The sequence below is a fragment of the Salvelinus alpinus genome, chromosome 17, assembly GCF_045679555.1.
Source record: "Salvelinus alpinus chromosome 17, SLU_Salpinus.1, whole genome shotgun sequence".
Lineage (NCBI taxonomy): Eukaryota > Metazoa > Chordata > Actinopteri > Salmoniformes > Salmonidae > Salvelinus > Salvelinus alpinus.
The window spans coordinates 34,625,797-34,644,618 of record NC_092102.1 but is presented as its reverse complement, the minus strand read 5'-3'; the positions used below and the strand labels follow the sequence as shown (position 1 = coordinate 34,644,618).

Sequence of the window (18,822 nt, the reverse complement as noted above, 5' to 3'; positions counted from 1 at the left end):
AGTGGCCAAGAGGGCAGCAAGCCTTAGAACCAAATTAGCCTGCTCCACTCCCACCCTCTCAACTGTTGAGCAGCAGCCGGGCACCTGGTGGACAGTTTACCCCCTTTTTGAACAATTCCATTGGTTCTAGGTGCTACTTCTTGTCCCTGGCGCACTGGGCAAGCCATATGCGCCTATTTAGGACAAAACTGCGTAATGCACCCACCTCAAAGGGTTAAATACTGATGGGGGTGGGGACCCGAGTTCTGTAGATGACTGAACCACTGATTGACAGGGGCAGATGACCCTGCCCATGGGGTTCTGTTGTTTCTCCATGGTGCTCAGCAGCCAGCTCAGGTTTCTTTAATAAGACAACACCAGCAACACAAAGCCCACTGTGCCACTGCCAATCCAACAGACAGTGGGGGTGCAGGAGCCAGATATCTGGATGTGTACAGCTGTACATCATAGCATGTTCCAGCTGGTGTTGACATCCTAAAGTTAACTACCTGTGAGTGTGTTTTGGTTAACAGGGAATAACTGAGGTACCATGAAACCCAGTGATGAGGCCTTAGTTGGAGCTAAGAGAAAGCCATCTGTTCAGGGTCAGCTCACCTCTCAGGTAGGAGGATACTCAGTTCATATTCACTTTGTAGGCCATCTGAAAATCAGTCAAACCAGTGACAGACAGTATGACAGGGGATACTCAGATGTCTTGGACACCACTTCCAGGTCAGTCATCTTGAGACCAAGCTTGCATTCAAATTACAGTACCATAAGGTCTGGAAAGGTTTTCACTGTAGAGTCAGCATCTGTCAAGACCTTTCAGATGCTGAAGCCTTTATGGGAAGAAAAAAAAAAAAAAAAAATTAAAAAAAGAGACAAGGGAGCAATTATTCAGGATGATTGCCTGTTCTGCTGGTCTGAGGGTGTCAGAGCACTACTTGGGCTTTAGGGACCTGTCCTAAGCTGAACCGGAAGTTCCCTCGCCAATTTTATTGCCTGCTGCAGTGAAGCGGCACAGAGCCAGAGAGACAGGCTTGACGCAACAACGCTGTCTAACACACACAATTAATGAACAGCCCAACTCTGTTGCCCCCAACCCCAGCTATTAGAGGTTTCAGCTAATTATTTTTCATGGTGATTACCCTGAATGGTCTTTATGAATCACCCAATAAAAACTACCGGTAGTTGGGGGAAAAAACTATTCATGTTAGAAGTATCGGAGCCTGGCACATCTGGATTGTACAATATTTGCACATCATTTTTTAAATTCTTCAAGCTGTCAAGTTGGTTGTTGATAATTGCTAGACATCCAAGTCTTGCAATAGATTCAAGCAGATTTAAGTCAAAACTGTAGCTAGGCCACTCAGGAACATTCAATGTTGTCTTGGTAAGCAACTCCAGGTGTATATTTGGCCTTGTGTTTTAGGTTATTGTCCTGCGGAAAAGGTAAATGTCTCCCAGCATCTGTTGGAAAGCAGACTGAACTAGGTTTTCCCTGTTCTTAGCTCTATTCCATTTATTTTTATCCTAAAAAACTCCTTAGTGCTTACCAATGACAAGCATACCCATCACATGATGCAGCCACCACGCTTGAAAATATGGAGAGTGGTAGTCAGTAATGTTTTGTATTGGATTTACCCCAAACATAACAGGACAAAAAGTGAATTGCTTTGCCACATTTTTTGCAGTATTACTTAAGTGCCTAATTGCAAACAGGATGCATGTCAAGGGGTGTGAATACTTTCCGAAGACATTGTATGATATTACGTAAAATGACTTAATGAGCAGCAGTAGCCATAAGCAAAGCAACCCTTGCCCTCATACCAGGCCTGACAGTTGGAGACTCTTACACAGCACAATAGGGAGTGTGGAGGAAAATGCATTACATAATTTGTCTCGTGCTCTCAATGATGCCTCAAATTGTCCGAGTGGATTAACAGTCATACTGTATTGCACTGTAACACGACTGTAGGGTCTAGGCCTACTTTCAACACTATTGTAGTCCTCTTCTATAGGGTTGTTTGAGATTTCAATGTGCTTGAGGTAGGGCAGTCGAGTGGTCTGCGGGAGCCTGTGTACAACAGGTAGGCCTGTGATGTGGAATGGAGGTTTGATAAATTATCTGTGAGAGGAGTTTGATGAGGGGTTTTGCAATGGAGAGGGTTAAAGGGATACAAGATTCTAGCATTTAAGCCATTGTTCTTCTTACCCAGAGTCAGATGAACTTCTGGACTTCATTTTATGAATCTGCGTGCCATAACGGAGGAAGTTCGTTTTATGACTCTGCGTGCCATAACGGAGGAAGTTCGTTTTATGAATCTGCGTGCCATAACGGAGGAAGTTCGTTTTATGAATCTGCGTGCCATAACGGAGGAAGTTCGTTTTATGAATCTGCGTGCCATAACGGAGGAAGTTCGTTTTATGAATCTGCGTGCCATAACGGAGGAAGTTCGTTTTATGAATCTGCGTGCCATAACGGAGGAAGTTCGTTTTATGAATCTGCGTGCAATAACGGAGGAAGTTCGTTTTATGAATCTGCGTGCAATAACGGAGGAAGTTCGTTTTCCTTCACAGAAAACACATTTCGGCAGAAAATAGCTTAATTATCATCAGTTAACAGAAGTGCAACACTATTTGGCTAGGGGCCACACAAGTAAATGAGCTTACAATGAAAAATCATGGCATTTGCTGCAAAAACAGTGCATGGCCATCATATTTCTAATGTTAATCATAGAAATAATGTGTAGCCAGCTACATTGCCTACTGTTTTGCTTGAAGTTAACATTGCATTTTACCTGTGAAAAGACTGCTGATAGAACGCCTGTTCATGAATTCTCATCCGAGTGGAGAAGTACAACTGAAGCACAAAATGTGTCTGATGCCAAGCAGAAAATACAATAAGACATATCTTAGTGCGTTGTTTGTAAATGCAGATCTAAAAAGCTTCTTATGAGTTCTGCATTAAAGCGATCCCTGAAACCTACCCCACTAAAACCAGATATAAAGTACGTAGAAAAGAAAGACATATTTTATCAGCTTTGAGAACTAACAATCAGCAAAATAAAAGCTAGAGAGTTAGGGAGAATTGGAAAATCAAAATCTATTCAGCAGTATTGATTTTGTTATTACGTTTGAGCCGCACAGCAAAAAAAAACATGGCATTAGACAAGGCAGAGTCAGAGGATATTAGCTTTAAAAACCGCAACATTTTCTCAGCGCCATGGCAAAATGTGTAGAATGAGGACATTTGCTTTAACTGCAAAAATACTCTTTAGGAAAAAAAAAAATCAACACCAGCCAAGATGGGGGGGGGGGGGGGTGTAATTCCTAAAGAAGCAAATAAATGTTTGCCTCCTGTACAAGTAGGTCAGTGATGGCTGACATTTTGTTGGCGTCAGCCAGACCGGCACTCTTCCGCAAGCTGGTTTTGACAGGCTAGACAGGCTTTCGTCTCACAGTTGAGTTGCATTGTTCAGATGGTATTTCCACCACAAAAATCAGTCACACATCCTGAGTCAGGGGAGGGAGAGAGGGAAGAAGACCGGCGCTCAGGTGCTCCAGGCTCTCTGATCGCAAATACAGTGCAGTCGGAAAGTATTCAGACCCCATGACTTTTTCCACATTTCGTTATGTTACAGCCTTGTTCTAAAAGGGATAAACCCCCCCCCCCCCCCCCCCCCCAATACCCCATAATGACAAAGCAAAAACCGGTTTAGACATTTTTGCAAATGCATTAAAAATATTACATTTACATAAAGTACCAGTCAAAAGTTGACACCTACTCATTCAAAGGTTTCTCAATTTTCACATCATAGAATAACAATGAAGACAAAACTATGAAAATCCCACATATGGAATCAAAAAAGTTTGTTTAACACTTTAAAAAAAAGTGTTCCACATTAAAATATATTTTACATTTGAGATTCTTCAAAGTAGCCACCCTTTGAAGAGTGTGCAAAGAGTGTGCAAAGCGGTCAAGGCATTCTCTCAACCAGCTTCATGAGGTCGTCACCTGGGATGCATTTCAATTAACAGGTGTGCCTTGACAAAAGTACATTCGTGGAATTTATTTCCTTCTTAATGCATTTGAGCCAATCAGTTGTGTTGTGACCTGGTAGGGGTGGTATACAGAAAATAGCCTTATTTGGTAAAAGACCAAGTCCATATAAAATGGCAAGAACAGCTCAAATAAGCAAAGAGAAACGACAGTTCGTCATTACTTTAAGACATGAAGGTCAGTCAATAAGGAACATTAAGTTTCTTCAAGTGCAGTCACAAAAACCATCAAGCACTATGATGAAACTGGCTCTCATGAGGACTGCCACAGGAAATGAAGACCCAAAGTTACCTCTGCTGCTGAGGATAAGTTCATTAGAGTTACCAGCCTCAGAAATTGCAGCCCAAATAAATGCTTCAGAGTTCAAGTAACACACGGAGCTCAACATCAACAGTTCAGAGGAGACTGCAGAAATTTGACCATGGCCTGATTCACTCAAAGAAACCACTACTAAAGGACACCAATAATAAAGAAGATACTTGCTTGGGCCAAGAAACGAGCAATGGACATTAGACCGGTGGAAATCTGTCCTTTGGTCTGATGAGTCCAAATTTGAGATTTTTGGTTACAACCGCCGTGTCATTGTGAGATGCAGAGTAGGTAAAAGGATAATCTCTGCATGTGTGGTTCCCACCGTGAAGCATGAAGGGGGAGTGATGGTGTGGGGGTGCTTTGCTGGTGACCCGGTCTGTAATATATCTACAATTCAAGGCACACTTAACCAGCATGGCTACCACAGCATTCTGCAGCAATACGCCATCCCATCTGGTTTGCGCTTAGTGGGACTTCCCAATTGGGATGAGTTGGACCGCAGAGTGAAGGAAAAGCAGCCAACAAGTGCTCAGCATGTCGGAACTCCTTCAAGACAGTTGGAAAAGCATTCCAGGTGAAGCTGGTTGAGAGAATTCCTAGATTATGCAAAGCTGTCAAGGCAAAGGGTGGGTATTTCGAAGAATCTAAAATATATTTGGATTTGTTTAACACTTTCGGTTACTACATTTTTCCATATGTTTAATTTCATAGGGTTGTGATATCTTCACTACTTTTCTACAATGTAGAAAATAGTAAAACAAAATAAAGAAAAACCCTTGAATGAGTAGGTGTCCAAACTTGATTAGGTACTGTATCTAGACAGTTGTGGCTTTCAAATCATGTCCAATCAATTCTCAAATCGGAGGGCCTGTTGTCCGGGCCTCTGGCAGTCTATGGGGTGCCACAGGGTTCAATTCTTGGGCCGACTCTTCTCTGTATACATCAATGATGTCGCTCTTGCTGCTGGTGAGTCTCTGATCCACCTCTACGCAGACGACACAATTCTGTATACTTCTGGCCCTTCTTTGGACACTGTGTTAACAACCCTCCAGACGAGCTTCAATGGCATACAATTCTCCTTCCGTGGCCTCCAACTGCTCTTAAATACATGTAAAACTAAATGCATGCTCTTCAACCGATCGCTGCCTGCACCTGCCCGCCCGTCCAGCATCACTACTCTGGACGGTTCGGACTTAGAATATGTGGACAACTACAAATACCTAGGTGTCTGGTTAGACTGTAAACTCTCCTTACAGACTCACATTAAACATCTCCAATCCAAAGTTTAATCTAGAATTGGCTTCCTATTTCACAACAAAGCATCCTTCACTCATGCTGACAAACATACCCTCGTAAAACTGACCATCCTACCGATCCTCGACGATGTCATTTACAAAATAGCCTCCAATACCCTACTCAATAAATTGGATGCAGTCTATCACAGTGCCATCCGTTTTGTCACCAAAGCCCCATATACTACCCACCAATGGGACCTGTACGCTCCCGTTGGCTGGCCCTCGCGTCATACTCGTCGCCAAACCCACTGGCTCCAGGTCATCTACAAGACCCTGCTAGGTAAAGTCCCCCCTTAGCTCGCTGGTCACCATAGCAGCACCCACCTGTAGCACGCGCTCCAGCAGGTATAGCTCTCTGGTCACCCCCAAAGCCAATTCCTCCTTTGGCCTCTCCTTCCAGTTCTCTGCTGCCAATGACTGGAACGAACTACAAAAATCTCTGAAACTGGAAACACTTATCTCCCCCACTAGCTTTAAGCACCAGCTGTCAGAGCAGCTCACAGATGACTGCACCTGTACATAGCCCATCTATAATTTAGCCCAAACAACTACCTCTTCCCCAACTATTTAGCTCCTTTGCACCCCATTATTTCTACTTAGCACATTCTTCCACTGCAAATCTACCATTCCAGTGTTTTACTTGCTATATTGTATTCACTTCACCACCATGGCCTTTTTTTGCTTTTACCTCCCTTCTCACCTCATTTGCTCACATTGTATATAGACTTATTTTTCTACTGTATGTTTGTTTTTACTCCATGTGTAACTCTGTGTTGTTGTATGTGTCGAACTGCTTTGCTTCATCTTGGCCAGGTCGCAGTTGTAAATGAGAACTTGTTCTCAACCTACCTGGTTAAATAAAGCTGAAATAAAATAAAATGAATAAATATTTAAATTTACCACAGGTAGACTCCAAATCAAGTTGTAGAAACATCAAGGATTATCAATGGAAACAGGATGCACATGAGCTTCATTTTGAGTCTCATAGCAAAGGGTCTGAATACTTAAGGCATTTATTTTATATATACACACACACACACATAGTTTAAGTCGGAAGTCTACATGCACCTTAGCCAAATACATTGCAACTCAGTTTCACAATTCCTGACATTTAATCCTAGTAGAAATTCCCTGTTTTAGGTCAGATAGGATCACTTTATTTTAAGAATGTGAAATGTCAGAATAGAGAATTATTTATTTCAGCTTTTATTTATTTTATCACATTTCCAGTGGGTCAGAAGTTTGCATACTAATTGAGTGTATTTGGTAGCATTGCCTTTAATTTCTTAACTTGGGTCAAATGTTTTGGGTAGCCTTCCACAATAAGTTGGGTGAATTTTGCCCATCCCTCCTGACAAAGCTGGTGTAACTGAGTCAGGTTTGTAGGCCTCCTTGCTCGCACACTTTTTTTTTCTCCCAGGTCTGCCCACCAATTTTCTATGGGATTGCGGTCAGGGCTTTGTGATGGCCACTCCAATACCATCACTTTGTTGTCCTTTTAGCCATTTTGACACAACTTTGGAAGTCTGCTTGGGGTCATTGTCCATTTGGAAGACCCCTTTGCGACCAAGCTTTAACTGACTGATATCTTGATGTTGCTTCAATATATCCACATCATTTTACTCCTCATGATGCCATCTATTTTGTGAAGTGCACCAGTCCCTCCTGCAGCAAAGCACCCCCACAACATGATGCTGCCACCCCCGTGCTTCACGGTTGGGATGGTGGTGTTCTTCGACTTGCAAGCATCCCTGTTTTTCCTCCAAACATAACGATGGTCATTATGGTCAAACAGTTCTATTTTTGTTTCATCAGACCAGAGGACATTTCTCCCAAAAAGTATGATATTTGTCCCCATGTGCAGTTGCAAACCGTAGTTTGGCTTTTTTTTAATGGCGGTTTTGGAGCAGTGGCTTCTTCCTTGCTGAGCGGCCTTTCAGGTTGTGTCGATATAGGACTCGTTTTACTGTGGATATAGATACTTTTGTACCCGTTTCCTCCAGCATCTTCACAAGGTCCTTTGCTGTTCTGGGATTGATTAGCACTTTTCACACCAAAGTACATTCATCTCTAGGAGACGGAACATGTCTCCGTCCTGAGCAGTATGACGGCTGCGTGGTCCCATGGTGTTTATACATGCGTACTATTGTTTGTACAGATGAACGTGGTACCTTCAGGCATTTGGAAATTGCTCCCAAGGATGAACCAGACTTGTGGAGGTCTACCATTTTTTTGAGTTTGAGGGTAGACCTTGAAATACAGCCACACCTCCAATTGCCTCAAATGGTGTCAATTAGCCTATCAGAAACTTCTAAAGCCATGACATAATTTTCTGGAATTTTCCAAACTGTTTAAAGGCAGTCAACTTAGTGTATGTAAACTTCTGACTTACTGGAATTGTGATGCAGTGAATTATAAGTGAAATAACCTGTTTGTAAACAATTTTTGGAAAAATTACTTGTCATGCAAAGTAGATTTCCTAACCGACTTGCAAAAACTATAGTTTGTTAACAAGAAGTTTGTGGAGTGGTTGAAAAACGAGTTAATGACTCCAACCTAAGTGCATGTAAACTTCCGACTTCAACTGTGTGTGTGTATATATATATATATAAAAAACATTTCTAAAAACCTGTTTTCGCTTTGTTATTATGGGGTATTGTGTGTAGATTGCTGAGGATTATATATACACACACACATATAGTGGGGAGAACAAGTATTTGATAACCTGCAAAATCGGCAGTGTTTCCTACTTACAAAGCATGTAGAGGTCTGTAATTTTTATCATAGGTACACTTCAACTGTGAGAGACGGAATCTAAAACAAAAATCCAGAAAATCACATTGTATGATTTTTAAGTAATTAATTTGCATTTTATTGCATGACAAGTATTTGATACATCAGAAAAGCAGAACTTAATATTTGGTACAGAAACCTTTGTTTGCAATTACAGAGATCATACATTTCCTGTAGTTCTTGACCAGGTTTGCACACACTGCAGCAGGGATTCTGGCCCACTCCTCCATACAGACCTTCAGGTTTCGGGGCTGTCGCTGGGCAATACGGACTTTCAGCTCCCTCCAAAGATTTTCTATTGGGTTCAGGTCTGGAGACTGGCTAGGCCACTCCAGGACCTTGAGATGCTTCTTAAGAAGCCACTCCTTAGTTGCCCTGGCTGTGTGTTTCGGGTCATTGTCATGCTGGAAGACCCAGCCACGACCCATCTTCAATGCTCTTACTGAGGGAAGGAGGTTGTTGGCCAAGATCTCGCAATACATGGCCCCATCCATCAACCCCTCAATACGGTGCAGTCATCCTGTCCCCTTTGCAGAAAAGCATCCCCAAAGAATGATGTTTCCACCTCCATGCTTCACGGTTGGGATGGTGTTCTTGGGGTTGTACTCATCCTTCTTCTTCCTCCAAACACGGCGAGTGGAGTTTAGACCAAAAAGCTCTATTTGTCTCATCAGACCACATGACCTTCTCCCATTCCTCCTCTGGATCATCCAGATGGTCATTGGCAAACTTCAGACGGGCCTGGGCATGCGCTGGCTTGAGCAGGGGGACCTTGCGTGCGCTGCAGGATTTTAATCCATGACGGCGTAGTATGTTACTAATGGTTTTCTTTGAGACTGGTCCCAGCTCTCTTCAGGTCATTGACCAGGTCCTGCAGTGTAGTTCTGGACTGATCCCTCACCTTCCTCATGATCATTGATGCCCCACGAGGTGAGATCTTGCATGGAGCCCCAGACCGAGGGTGATTGACCGTCATCTTGAACTTCTTCCATTTTCTAATAATTGCGCCAGCAGTTGTTGCCTTCTCACCAAGCTGCTTGCCTATTGTTCTGTAGCCCATCCCAACCTTGTGCAGGTCTACAATTTTATCCCTGATGTCCTTACACAGCTCTCTGGTCTTGGCCATTGTGGAGAGGTTGGAGTCTGTTTGAGTGTGTGGACAGGTGACGAGTGGAGAACAGGAGGGCTTCTTAAAGAAAAACGAACAGGTCTGTGAGAGCCGGAATTCTTACTGGTTGGTAGGTGATCAAATACTTATGTCATGCAATAAAATCCAAATGAATTACTTAAAAATCATACAATGTGATTTTCTGGATTTTTGTTTTAGATTCCGTCTCACAGTTGAAGTGTACCTATGATAAAAATTACAGACCTCTACATGCTTTGTAAGTAGGAAAACATGCAAAATCGGTAGTGTATCAAATACTTGTTCTCCCCACTGTATATACACTGCTCAAAAAAATAAAGGGAACACTTAAACAACACAATGTAACTCCAAGTCAATCACAATCTGCACATTTGTGGCCTGCTGGAGGTCATTTTGCAGGGCGCTGGCAGTGCACCTCCTTGCACAAAGGCGGAGGTAGCGGTCCTGCTGCTGGGTTGTTGCCCTCCTACGGCCTCCTCCACGTCTCCTGATGTACTGGCCTGTCTCCTGGTAGCGCCTCCATGCTCTGGACACTACGCTGACAGACACAGCAAACCTTTTTGCCACAGCTCGCATTGATGTGCCATCCTGGATGAACTGCACTACCTGAGCCACTTGTGTGGGTTGTAGACTCAGTCTCATGCTACCACTAGAGTGAAAGCAATGCCAGCATTCAAAAGTGACCAAAACATCAGCCAGGAAGCATAGGAACTGAGAAGTGGTCTGTGGTCACCACCTGCAGAATCACTCCTTTTTTGGGGGTGTCTTGCTAATTGCCTATAATTTCCACCTTTTGTCTATTCCATTTGCACAACAGCATGTGACATTTATTGTCAATCAGTGTTGCTTCCTAAGTGGACAGTTTGATTTCACAGAAGTGTGATTGACTTGGAGTTACATTGTGTTGTTTAAGTGTTCCCTTTATTTTTTTGAGCAGTATATATATATTAAATCCATTTTAGAATAAGGCTGTAACGTAACAAATGTGAAAAAAGTCAAGGGGTCTGAATACTTTCCGAAGGCAATGTACATGTATAACCCTTCTGTGGTAAAAACTCTGGAATGCAGGATCAGACAGTAGCTGTCAGAGAGAATGACTCCAGGTCTGTGATACGGTTGGCCCACTAAGGAAACTTCTGTCAGTGACTAGGCCTACCATTTCTCTACACCTGCTAGGCTTTGTCAGTGCGAGTTTCACAATTTCAAACATACAGGCGTATGACAAGGACTAACTCTGTCATGAACTAGTCAAGGCCTTTCCTACAGTTCACACACTGCCTTTGTGCCTTGGTCACAGTTCACACATTCTAGCTACAGCTACCCCGAGCATAGCCTGGTCCTGTATGTGCTTTAGGTACTGTATGTTCTTTAGCCAACAGGACACCTGTAACGGGCTTGGCCCACTTCACCATGGCTCTGTGACAAAGGAGCTCTGACATGGAGGCCACAGCCACTGACGAGACCCTGTTAGAGCCATTGTGTGTGTACCTCTCTCACGGCCCCATGGGCTGTGACCAATAACAAACTTAGACAACTTTGTTTTATTTTTCCAAACTGTAAATTGCTTTCATAACTTGCAGTGCACACACTACACAAACCATTAAGTACCTTATTGTATTTGTTTTCAATTAAAAATGGTCAAAACACAAAAGTAGCTTGTTAGCAAAAGACCAATTTCTCAAGCAAGAATTTGCCTATGAATGTCTGGGAGTGGAAAACTACAAACTAGCTGTTATTGGCAGAGAGGTTTAAAACACTTTCTTATTAGTCAATTAACAAACGTACCACCAGATGGTCGCCAGGCAGGCCAAAACGCCATCCCACCAAAACATTTTATGCCGCCTTTTCAAACTGCTTACACTAAAAGGGCATTATCATTTTCACACTATTATTCCAACCGTGTATTTATATATATATATTCACACTTTGAAGGCACTGGGCCTTTAACAATAGGCCTCAATCCAAAACAGGAAGTCCAGACTTGGTCAGAGTATGCTCAACGCCCAGTAGAACTGGTTACAGAGGGGTGTGCAGTTACTGTCCTTATCTCAGCGAGAGCAAGCTTCATTCCGCTGCCATGGTGTCAGCACAATCACTGCATTCAGAAACACAACAGCAGATTTTATCTGCAGAGCAGCGTGCACCCTGCCAAATACCAGCGCACAATCAACTGTGTATGTGTGCAAGACCTGATTATACACCATCTTAAAACAGAACTGAGCTAGTGCGAGTCAGAACCAAAGAACTTCCAAGAGTTTGAGTGACAGACCTTGATGATTAGTAGCCGAGTAGGACCCGTGTGCGTTAGTGTTTATTAGGATCCCCATTAGCGGACGCCTATGGCGACAGCTGGTCTTACTGGGGTCCAACAACGAAAATTAGACTTTACAATTTACATACATTTAAAAACATTAACGTGTAGGATGCGTGTGTGTGCACACGCATCTATCAGTTACACATACATGTGCGTGAGACAATGGAATTTCTCACATATCAGCACACAGATAAGCATCCGTCCCTCTGCCCTGGCACCACACAGATGGCAGACAGAGAAAGTGATGTAGATAGAAAGAGGCAGAGACTGAGAGAAGAGAGAGTAAGTGAGGGGGAAAAAGACCAAGAGGGAGAGATCGCACAGGACCAGATTAAACTTCCAGGCAAAAGGGCCACATGACCAACAGAGAGAGGGAAACAGTGGAAAAATCACTGAGATTTAATCCTCTTTCTATCCTAAAGCAGGTTGAGAGCTTCAAATTCCTTGGTGTCCAGATCAACAACAAACTATCATGGTCCAAACACACCAAGACAGTCGTGAAGAGGGCACGACAAAGCCTATTCCCCCTCAGGAAACTAAAAAGATTTGGCATGGGTCCTGAGATCCTCAAAAGGTTCTACAGCTGCAACATCGAGAGCATCCTGACCAGTTGCATCACTGCCTGGTACGGCAATTGCTCGGCCTCTGACCGCAAGGCACTACAGAGGGTAGTGCGTACGGCCCAGTACATCACTGGGGCTAAGGTGCCTGCCATCCAGGACCTCTACACCAGGCGGTGTCAGAGGAAGGCCCTAAAAATTGTCAAAGACCCCAGCCACCCCAGTCATAGAGACTGTTCTCTCTACTACCGCATGGCAAGCGGTACTGGAGTGCCAAGTCTAGGACAAAAAGGCTTCTCAACAGTTTTTACCCCCAAGCCATAAGACTTCTGGACTATTTGCATTGTGTGCCCCCCCCAACCCCTCTTTTACACTGCTGCTACTCTCTGTTCATCATATATGCATAGGCACTTTAACCATACATCCATGTACATACTACCTCAATTGGCCAGACCAACCAATGCACCTGCACATTGGCTAACTGGGCTATCTGCATTGTGTCCCACCTCCCGCCAACCCCTCCTTTTACGCTACTGCTACTCTCTGTTCATGATATATGCATAGTCACTTTAACCATACCTACATACTACCTCAATAAGCCTGACTAACCGGTGTCTGTATATAGCCTTGCTACTCTTATTTTCAAATGCATTTTTACTGTTGTTTTATTTCTTTACTTACCCACACACCTTTTTTTCGCACTATTGGTTAGAGCCTGTAAGTAAGCGTTTCACTGTAAGGTATACACCTGTTGTATTCGGCGCACGTGACAAATAAACTTTGATTTGAAACAAGAAACGCTCCAGCAACATTCGCATAGCACCACAGAGTACACTGAACAACACAGGGCTGGCACAACCCACGTGCCCGGTTGAGGGCAAAATGTGCACACTGATTAACGTGCACAGTAGCTGAGCCTACCATGCACTGCTGTTGAGGGTGAATGAGGCGTCGGGGTGACGGCAGGGTAGAGGGCATTTTTTCTCATTAAACTCTAGAGGTTTGTCTGGGCCCTTCAGACAGTGAGCTGTAAAACAGGCCCTTTATAGGCCATCCGGGCACTTTCATCCCTAGTACCCAGCATTACTGTAAATGCTGCTGAATCTAACTTAGCTAGTAGACTGTATTGCAGCACAGTCGAAGTGGATCCATGTTCAATTTCACATGCCTGTCCATAATTAGATGGACCCACATTAGGTGCTATATCCCTCAAACTCCACTCCGGACCTGGGTGCCAGTTCCACTGCATTTTTCCCATTGCACCCCTCTAATCAGGAACTGATTTAGACCTGGGACGCCAGGTGTGTGCAACTAATTATCAAGAAGAACAGAAAACCAGCAGGCTCCGGACCTCGTAGGGTAAGAGTTCAGCACCTCTGTCCTATAGGATGCATACCAAATCATATGAACGTCAGACACGTCCATGATGGCAGAATCATAATGATGACCAAAGCCAGAGTGTTGGCCAGAGGTGATTGAAGCACCAAAAGAAAGGCTATATGGTCAAATCCACAGTAGAATATGAGCCAGTCCACTTGACTACCTGATAAATTAACATATGGAGTTACACCTAATCACTCACTTGTAGACCACTATCCGATTGGTCAATAACAGTGAAAACACTACCATTTCTAATCAATGACTTAAGACACCAACATGTGACTCAATCAATGGGGCCACCTCAAGCTCTAATCAATGCTTCTAATAAACTAGGCTAAAAGTCCTAGGGAAGAACCAGAAAGCATCAGCATCATTTCTGTCAACAATTCCATTTATGAGGAACAATCTGTTAAAACCGACAATACAATAGGCCTACATAGAGAACTGAGGAAGAAAATGGTAGTGGGAAAATGGAACCTTGAATGGTTGTTGGTGTTATAGCAAACTGCCCACTAGAGGGAGTGTTTGCACACATCTATTGGAAAACAGTAGCCTATAGAATGAATGATTTACTGTTCCACATCCTCTCCTCATCCGGTGTCCAATTATGGGTCATACTTAGCTTGTTTGAGGAGATATTGGCTTCCTCTAATCCATGATCACCTACATGGCATCATCATCCCAGTGAAAAGATGGATCTGTCTCTCTCAGGGCCAAGTGTGTCATTGCTTGAACAAAGCTGAAAGTCCCTTCTCTGAATAGGAGGGAGATATACAGCTGCACTCCTGAGATTTCACTTCTGGGATAACTTTTCATGATCCCATGAGGTAGGCCAAGCAAGCAACATTATCTCACTGACACACACACACCTGAAAGAGCTTCATCAAGGCCACAGGGCCACCACACCGCTCCCAGCATGCATCAGCACGTTTCAGCTGCTTCCTGTCAGCAGCCCTCCTATTGCACAGCAGGGGATTTACCCCTCATCTACATACTGCTGGGACAAAACTCACAAGCACTCTACCCTATACTGTCTGACTGCTTAAATACAGCCCAATATGGTAATTCTTCTTTTAGTGTTATATGAAATTGTATTCACATATAGGCTATCCAGCAGACAAGCACATTTGTATTGTTATATGGGTTTGTTTGGGTCTCCACTAGGGACACTAGGTCCATGAGGAGCCTAGTCATGGTTACTGACTGTCGTTCATTTAAAACTATGCTTCCTGTGAGAGAAGTAGATAATCCCGTGCTGCAGCAGGTCGGAAATAATTTTTTGCGATTTTCCAGTATCTAACACATTTAGATCAGTTAGGGTCTTGTTGAAACAAGGATAGACTAAGAATAGAGTCCCTGTAGCCTACAAAGGCCTCTTGGTCAATGGCAGTGACAAATGCTTGTCAATCCTACAGACCTCTAAACCATTTAAAATTTAGTGGAAACTCATTTACAACTTAGTAGATTCCCATTCCCTATAGTATTCTAGCTGATTGACAGCTCCCCGTAGACATCACCATTATGAAGTGTGTGAACGTTCACTGCATCAGCCCTCTAATGGAAATCACTCGGTGAAACCAACCAGTCGAGTAGGACACCCATCAGAGAGATCCAGAGGACTCACTCACATAGAGGCATGTTGATACTTAATATGTGATGATGTTTCATAACAGACCTTTAGGAAAAATAGACTTAACTGTGTTGAAACTTCCCAATCTATAGTTGTCCAAATTAAACCCTTTGCTGCATTACTATTAAAAAAAAATGTATTAAAAGTTTGAGCAGATCGAATAGGTATTCTTACTCACAACAAACTGCAGTGAAGTGCTTGAGCATCAGGACACTATGGTCAAAAAAAGGTACAGCATCTTACCTGAAGTTCACACCAGGCAACTTCCACCCAGGTGTCGGTATCCAGACCTTTATAGACAGTCTTGAAGGACCCTCTCCCGAGCTCGATATCGAACTTGAGAAACCGTCCCCCAGGGGATGTGGAAACAGCTTTCATCTCAGCCTCTTCCTCCTCGCTAGCAGTTCTGACAGTGTTTTTACTGCCTTCGGTGGATGTAACATTCAATTTATCCACAGTTTTCTCCTTCTCATCAGCGCTGGCGCCCTCCGTGGCGCTGTCTTTCTTCCCCCCTTGACTCCCGGGACTGGAACCCTCCTGTGGCCCCAACCGAGCCCCCCGTGTCCTGTCAAGTATCGTGCGCAGGCTTATGTTGAGGATTTTACTCCTGTTGTCACATTCTGGCACCTCAAAGGCCTGCTCATCAGAGTCTGAAAACCACAAACTTCTCCTGATAAATCTTTGGCGCACGATCCGCTGATAATTCGATGGAGGATATGCACTCGGGTCGCTCCCACCTCTCACGACCGTCGAAGTGTCCATATTAGTGATGTTTCCATCTCTGATAGTCTCATACATATTTATGTTGAGTTCACATTTTGAATTGGGAAGAGCTGGGTATTTAAATCCATCGGGCTCGGCACCCGATTCCATGGCGATTTAATTGTTGAATCACTGATGTTTCCAGATGATTGCCATGGCTATTCCTGACGTGAAGATGGAGTGGGGGCCGAATATCTGCAGCACACGCCCGGTGACAATTCTTCAGCATGGAGGTATCAACGGAACGATGTCAGTGTGCACATCAATCTAAACGGAAGCAAAAAAATAAATAAAAGAAGAGTTGAAAGATTTAAAAGGAGTGGAAGCTGAAAGCATTAACATGGCCTTGCAAGGTTTATTTCTCAAAATATATAACCAAATCTTGTTGTTTTCTGCTTCCTGGCTCAATCATACTGACATAGGAATAACTAGCAAAAATGTTTGAGAAATTAAAATGCCAGAGAGGAAAGATGACACTGAAAAACAAGTGGTTGTAAAAGCTATCTGGCTAGATACATCCTATTTAATTAATGTAAACTACAGCATTTAGCAGGTGAACATAAAATAAAGAGCTAGCTAGCATTTGGCTAAATAAACAACCTGGACTTAGGGGTAGACATAACATAGTAGACAAATCTGGGACACTACAATTTGTATGATATGTTACATATTAAAATTTGTGGATGTCCATCATCCATTTCGTATGATGGTACAAATTGCAATTCATACAATATGTTAAGAATTTTAGATCATACATATTGCATACAAAATTACAATTTGTTGTGGCTAACTTTAGCTAGGTGGCTAACTAGCGGTTATAGTTAAAGGGTTAGGGGACGGTCTAGTAGTTGTAAAGTATATATATATATATTTTTTTTAAAGTTAAGTAGTTGCAAGCTGCAAATTAGCAGACAATCTAAAGTAGTCTGACCACGTTTACATGCATACCAATATCCCATTATTATACTCAAGTATTTACAATAACTCAAAAAAGCTTGTATCCCGGTTATGAGTAACCCGAATAAGATGCCTGGGATATGCTGATCTAAGACCGGATACTGTGGCATGTAAACATCTTATCCCGTTTACTGTTGTTTTTAAAAAGGTCTGCGCAGGCTCAGTTTCCCATATCATGGGGTGTTGTGTGAAGTCCATAATTTCCCTACTATAATTAATTTACATTACGTTTCTGCTTATCATTTCTGACATGTCGTATGCCATATTATAATTTCCGACATTTGGTAGGCCATTTGTTTGTCAACTATAGTTTGATACATGCAGCTTCTCTGTCATAACTTCTTGCCCCAGAAGACTAAATAAAGTGCTCACCAGAATAAGGTCTTAAGTCAATAGAATAAATGCATTAGTAATCTTGTTATCACTGGTAAAATTGTCAGTTTTGTTTAGGGACCAGGGCGAAAAAGGCAATAACTCCAAAACAGTGGTAAGATCAGTCCTGTGCAAAACGTCATCAGTTTCACCGGTTAAGGAAATTAAAATCTGTGAAAAACGAAAACACGTTTCTGATAAGACCTCAGTTTGTCTTGGGTGCATATTTTGATTGGTTGAAACACGAGAAAGTATTCAGAACCCTTGGCTTTTTCCACATTGTTACATTGCAGCCTTATTCTAGAATGGATTAAACATGTTTTTCCTTCTTAATCTACACAAATAATGACAAAGCAAAAAACAGGTTGACATTTTTGCTAATTTATTACAAATAAAAACAGAAATACCTTATTTATATAACTATTCAGACCCTTTGCTATGGAGACTTGAAATTGAGCTCTGGTGCATCCTGTTTCCATTGATCATCCTTGAGCTGTTTCTACAACTTGAGTGGAGTCCACCTGTGGTAAATTCAATTGATTGGACATGATTTGGAGAGGCTCACACCAGTCTACATAATCTCCCACAGTTGACAGTGCATGTCAGAACAAAAACCAAACCACGAGGTCGAAGGAGGTGTCCGTAGAGCTCCGAGACAGGATTGTGTCAAAGGAAAATATCTGGGGAAGGGTACCAAAACATACCTGCAGCATTGAAGGTCCACAAGAACAGTGGCCTCCATCATTCTTAAATGGAAGAAGTTTGGAACAGCCAAGACTCTTCCTTCAGCTGGCCACCCAGCCAAACTGAGCAATCGGGGGAGAAGGGCCTTGGTCAGGGAGGTGACCAAGAGCCCGATGGTCAGTCTGACAGAGCTCTAGAGTCCCTCTGTGGAGATGGGAGAACCTTCCAGAAGGACAACCATCCCCGAAGCACTCCACCAATCAGGTCTTTATGGTAGAGTGGCCAGACATAAGCCACATTACAGCCTGCATGTAGTTTTCCAAAAGGCACCTAAAGGACTCAGAGACCATGAGAAACAAGATTCTCTGGTCTGATGAAACCAAGATTGAACTCTTTGGCCTGAATGCCAAGCGTCACATCTGGAGGAAACCTGGCACCATCCCTACGGTGAAGCATGGTGGTGGCAGCATCATTCTGTGGGGATGTTTTTCAGAGGCAGGTACTAGGAAACTAGTCAGGATCAAGGGAAAGATGAACAGAGCAAAGTACTTAGAGATCCTTGATGAAGTCCTGA

General features: G+C 43.1%; 1 protein-coding gene across 10 annotated transcripts in view; it reads right to left on the bottom strand.

The window, feature by feature from the left end:
- The window catches only part of LOC139542824 (serine/threonine-protein kinase WNK2-like), an 89,256-nt gene that overhangs the window by 67,007 nt on the left and 3,427 nt on the right, over positions 1–18,822 (bottom strand). For all 10 annotated transcript variants that reach the window (XM_071348691.1, XM_071348690.1, XM_071348688.1 and 7 more), the window contains exon 2: positions 15,717–16,502. In XM_071348691.1, the coding sequence (XP_071204792.1) occupies positions 15,717–16,346 (630 nt within the window). In that variant the 5' untranslated portion in view covers positions 16,347–16,502. The remainder of the gene's footprint in view (positions 1–15,716; positions 16,503–18,822) is intronic.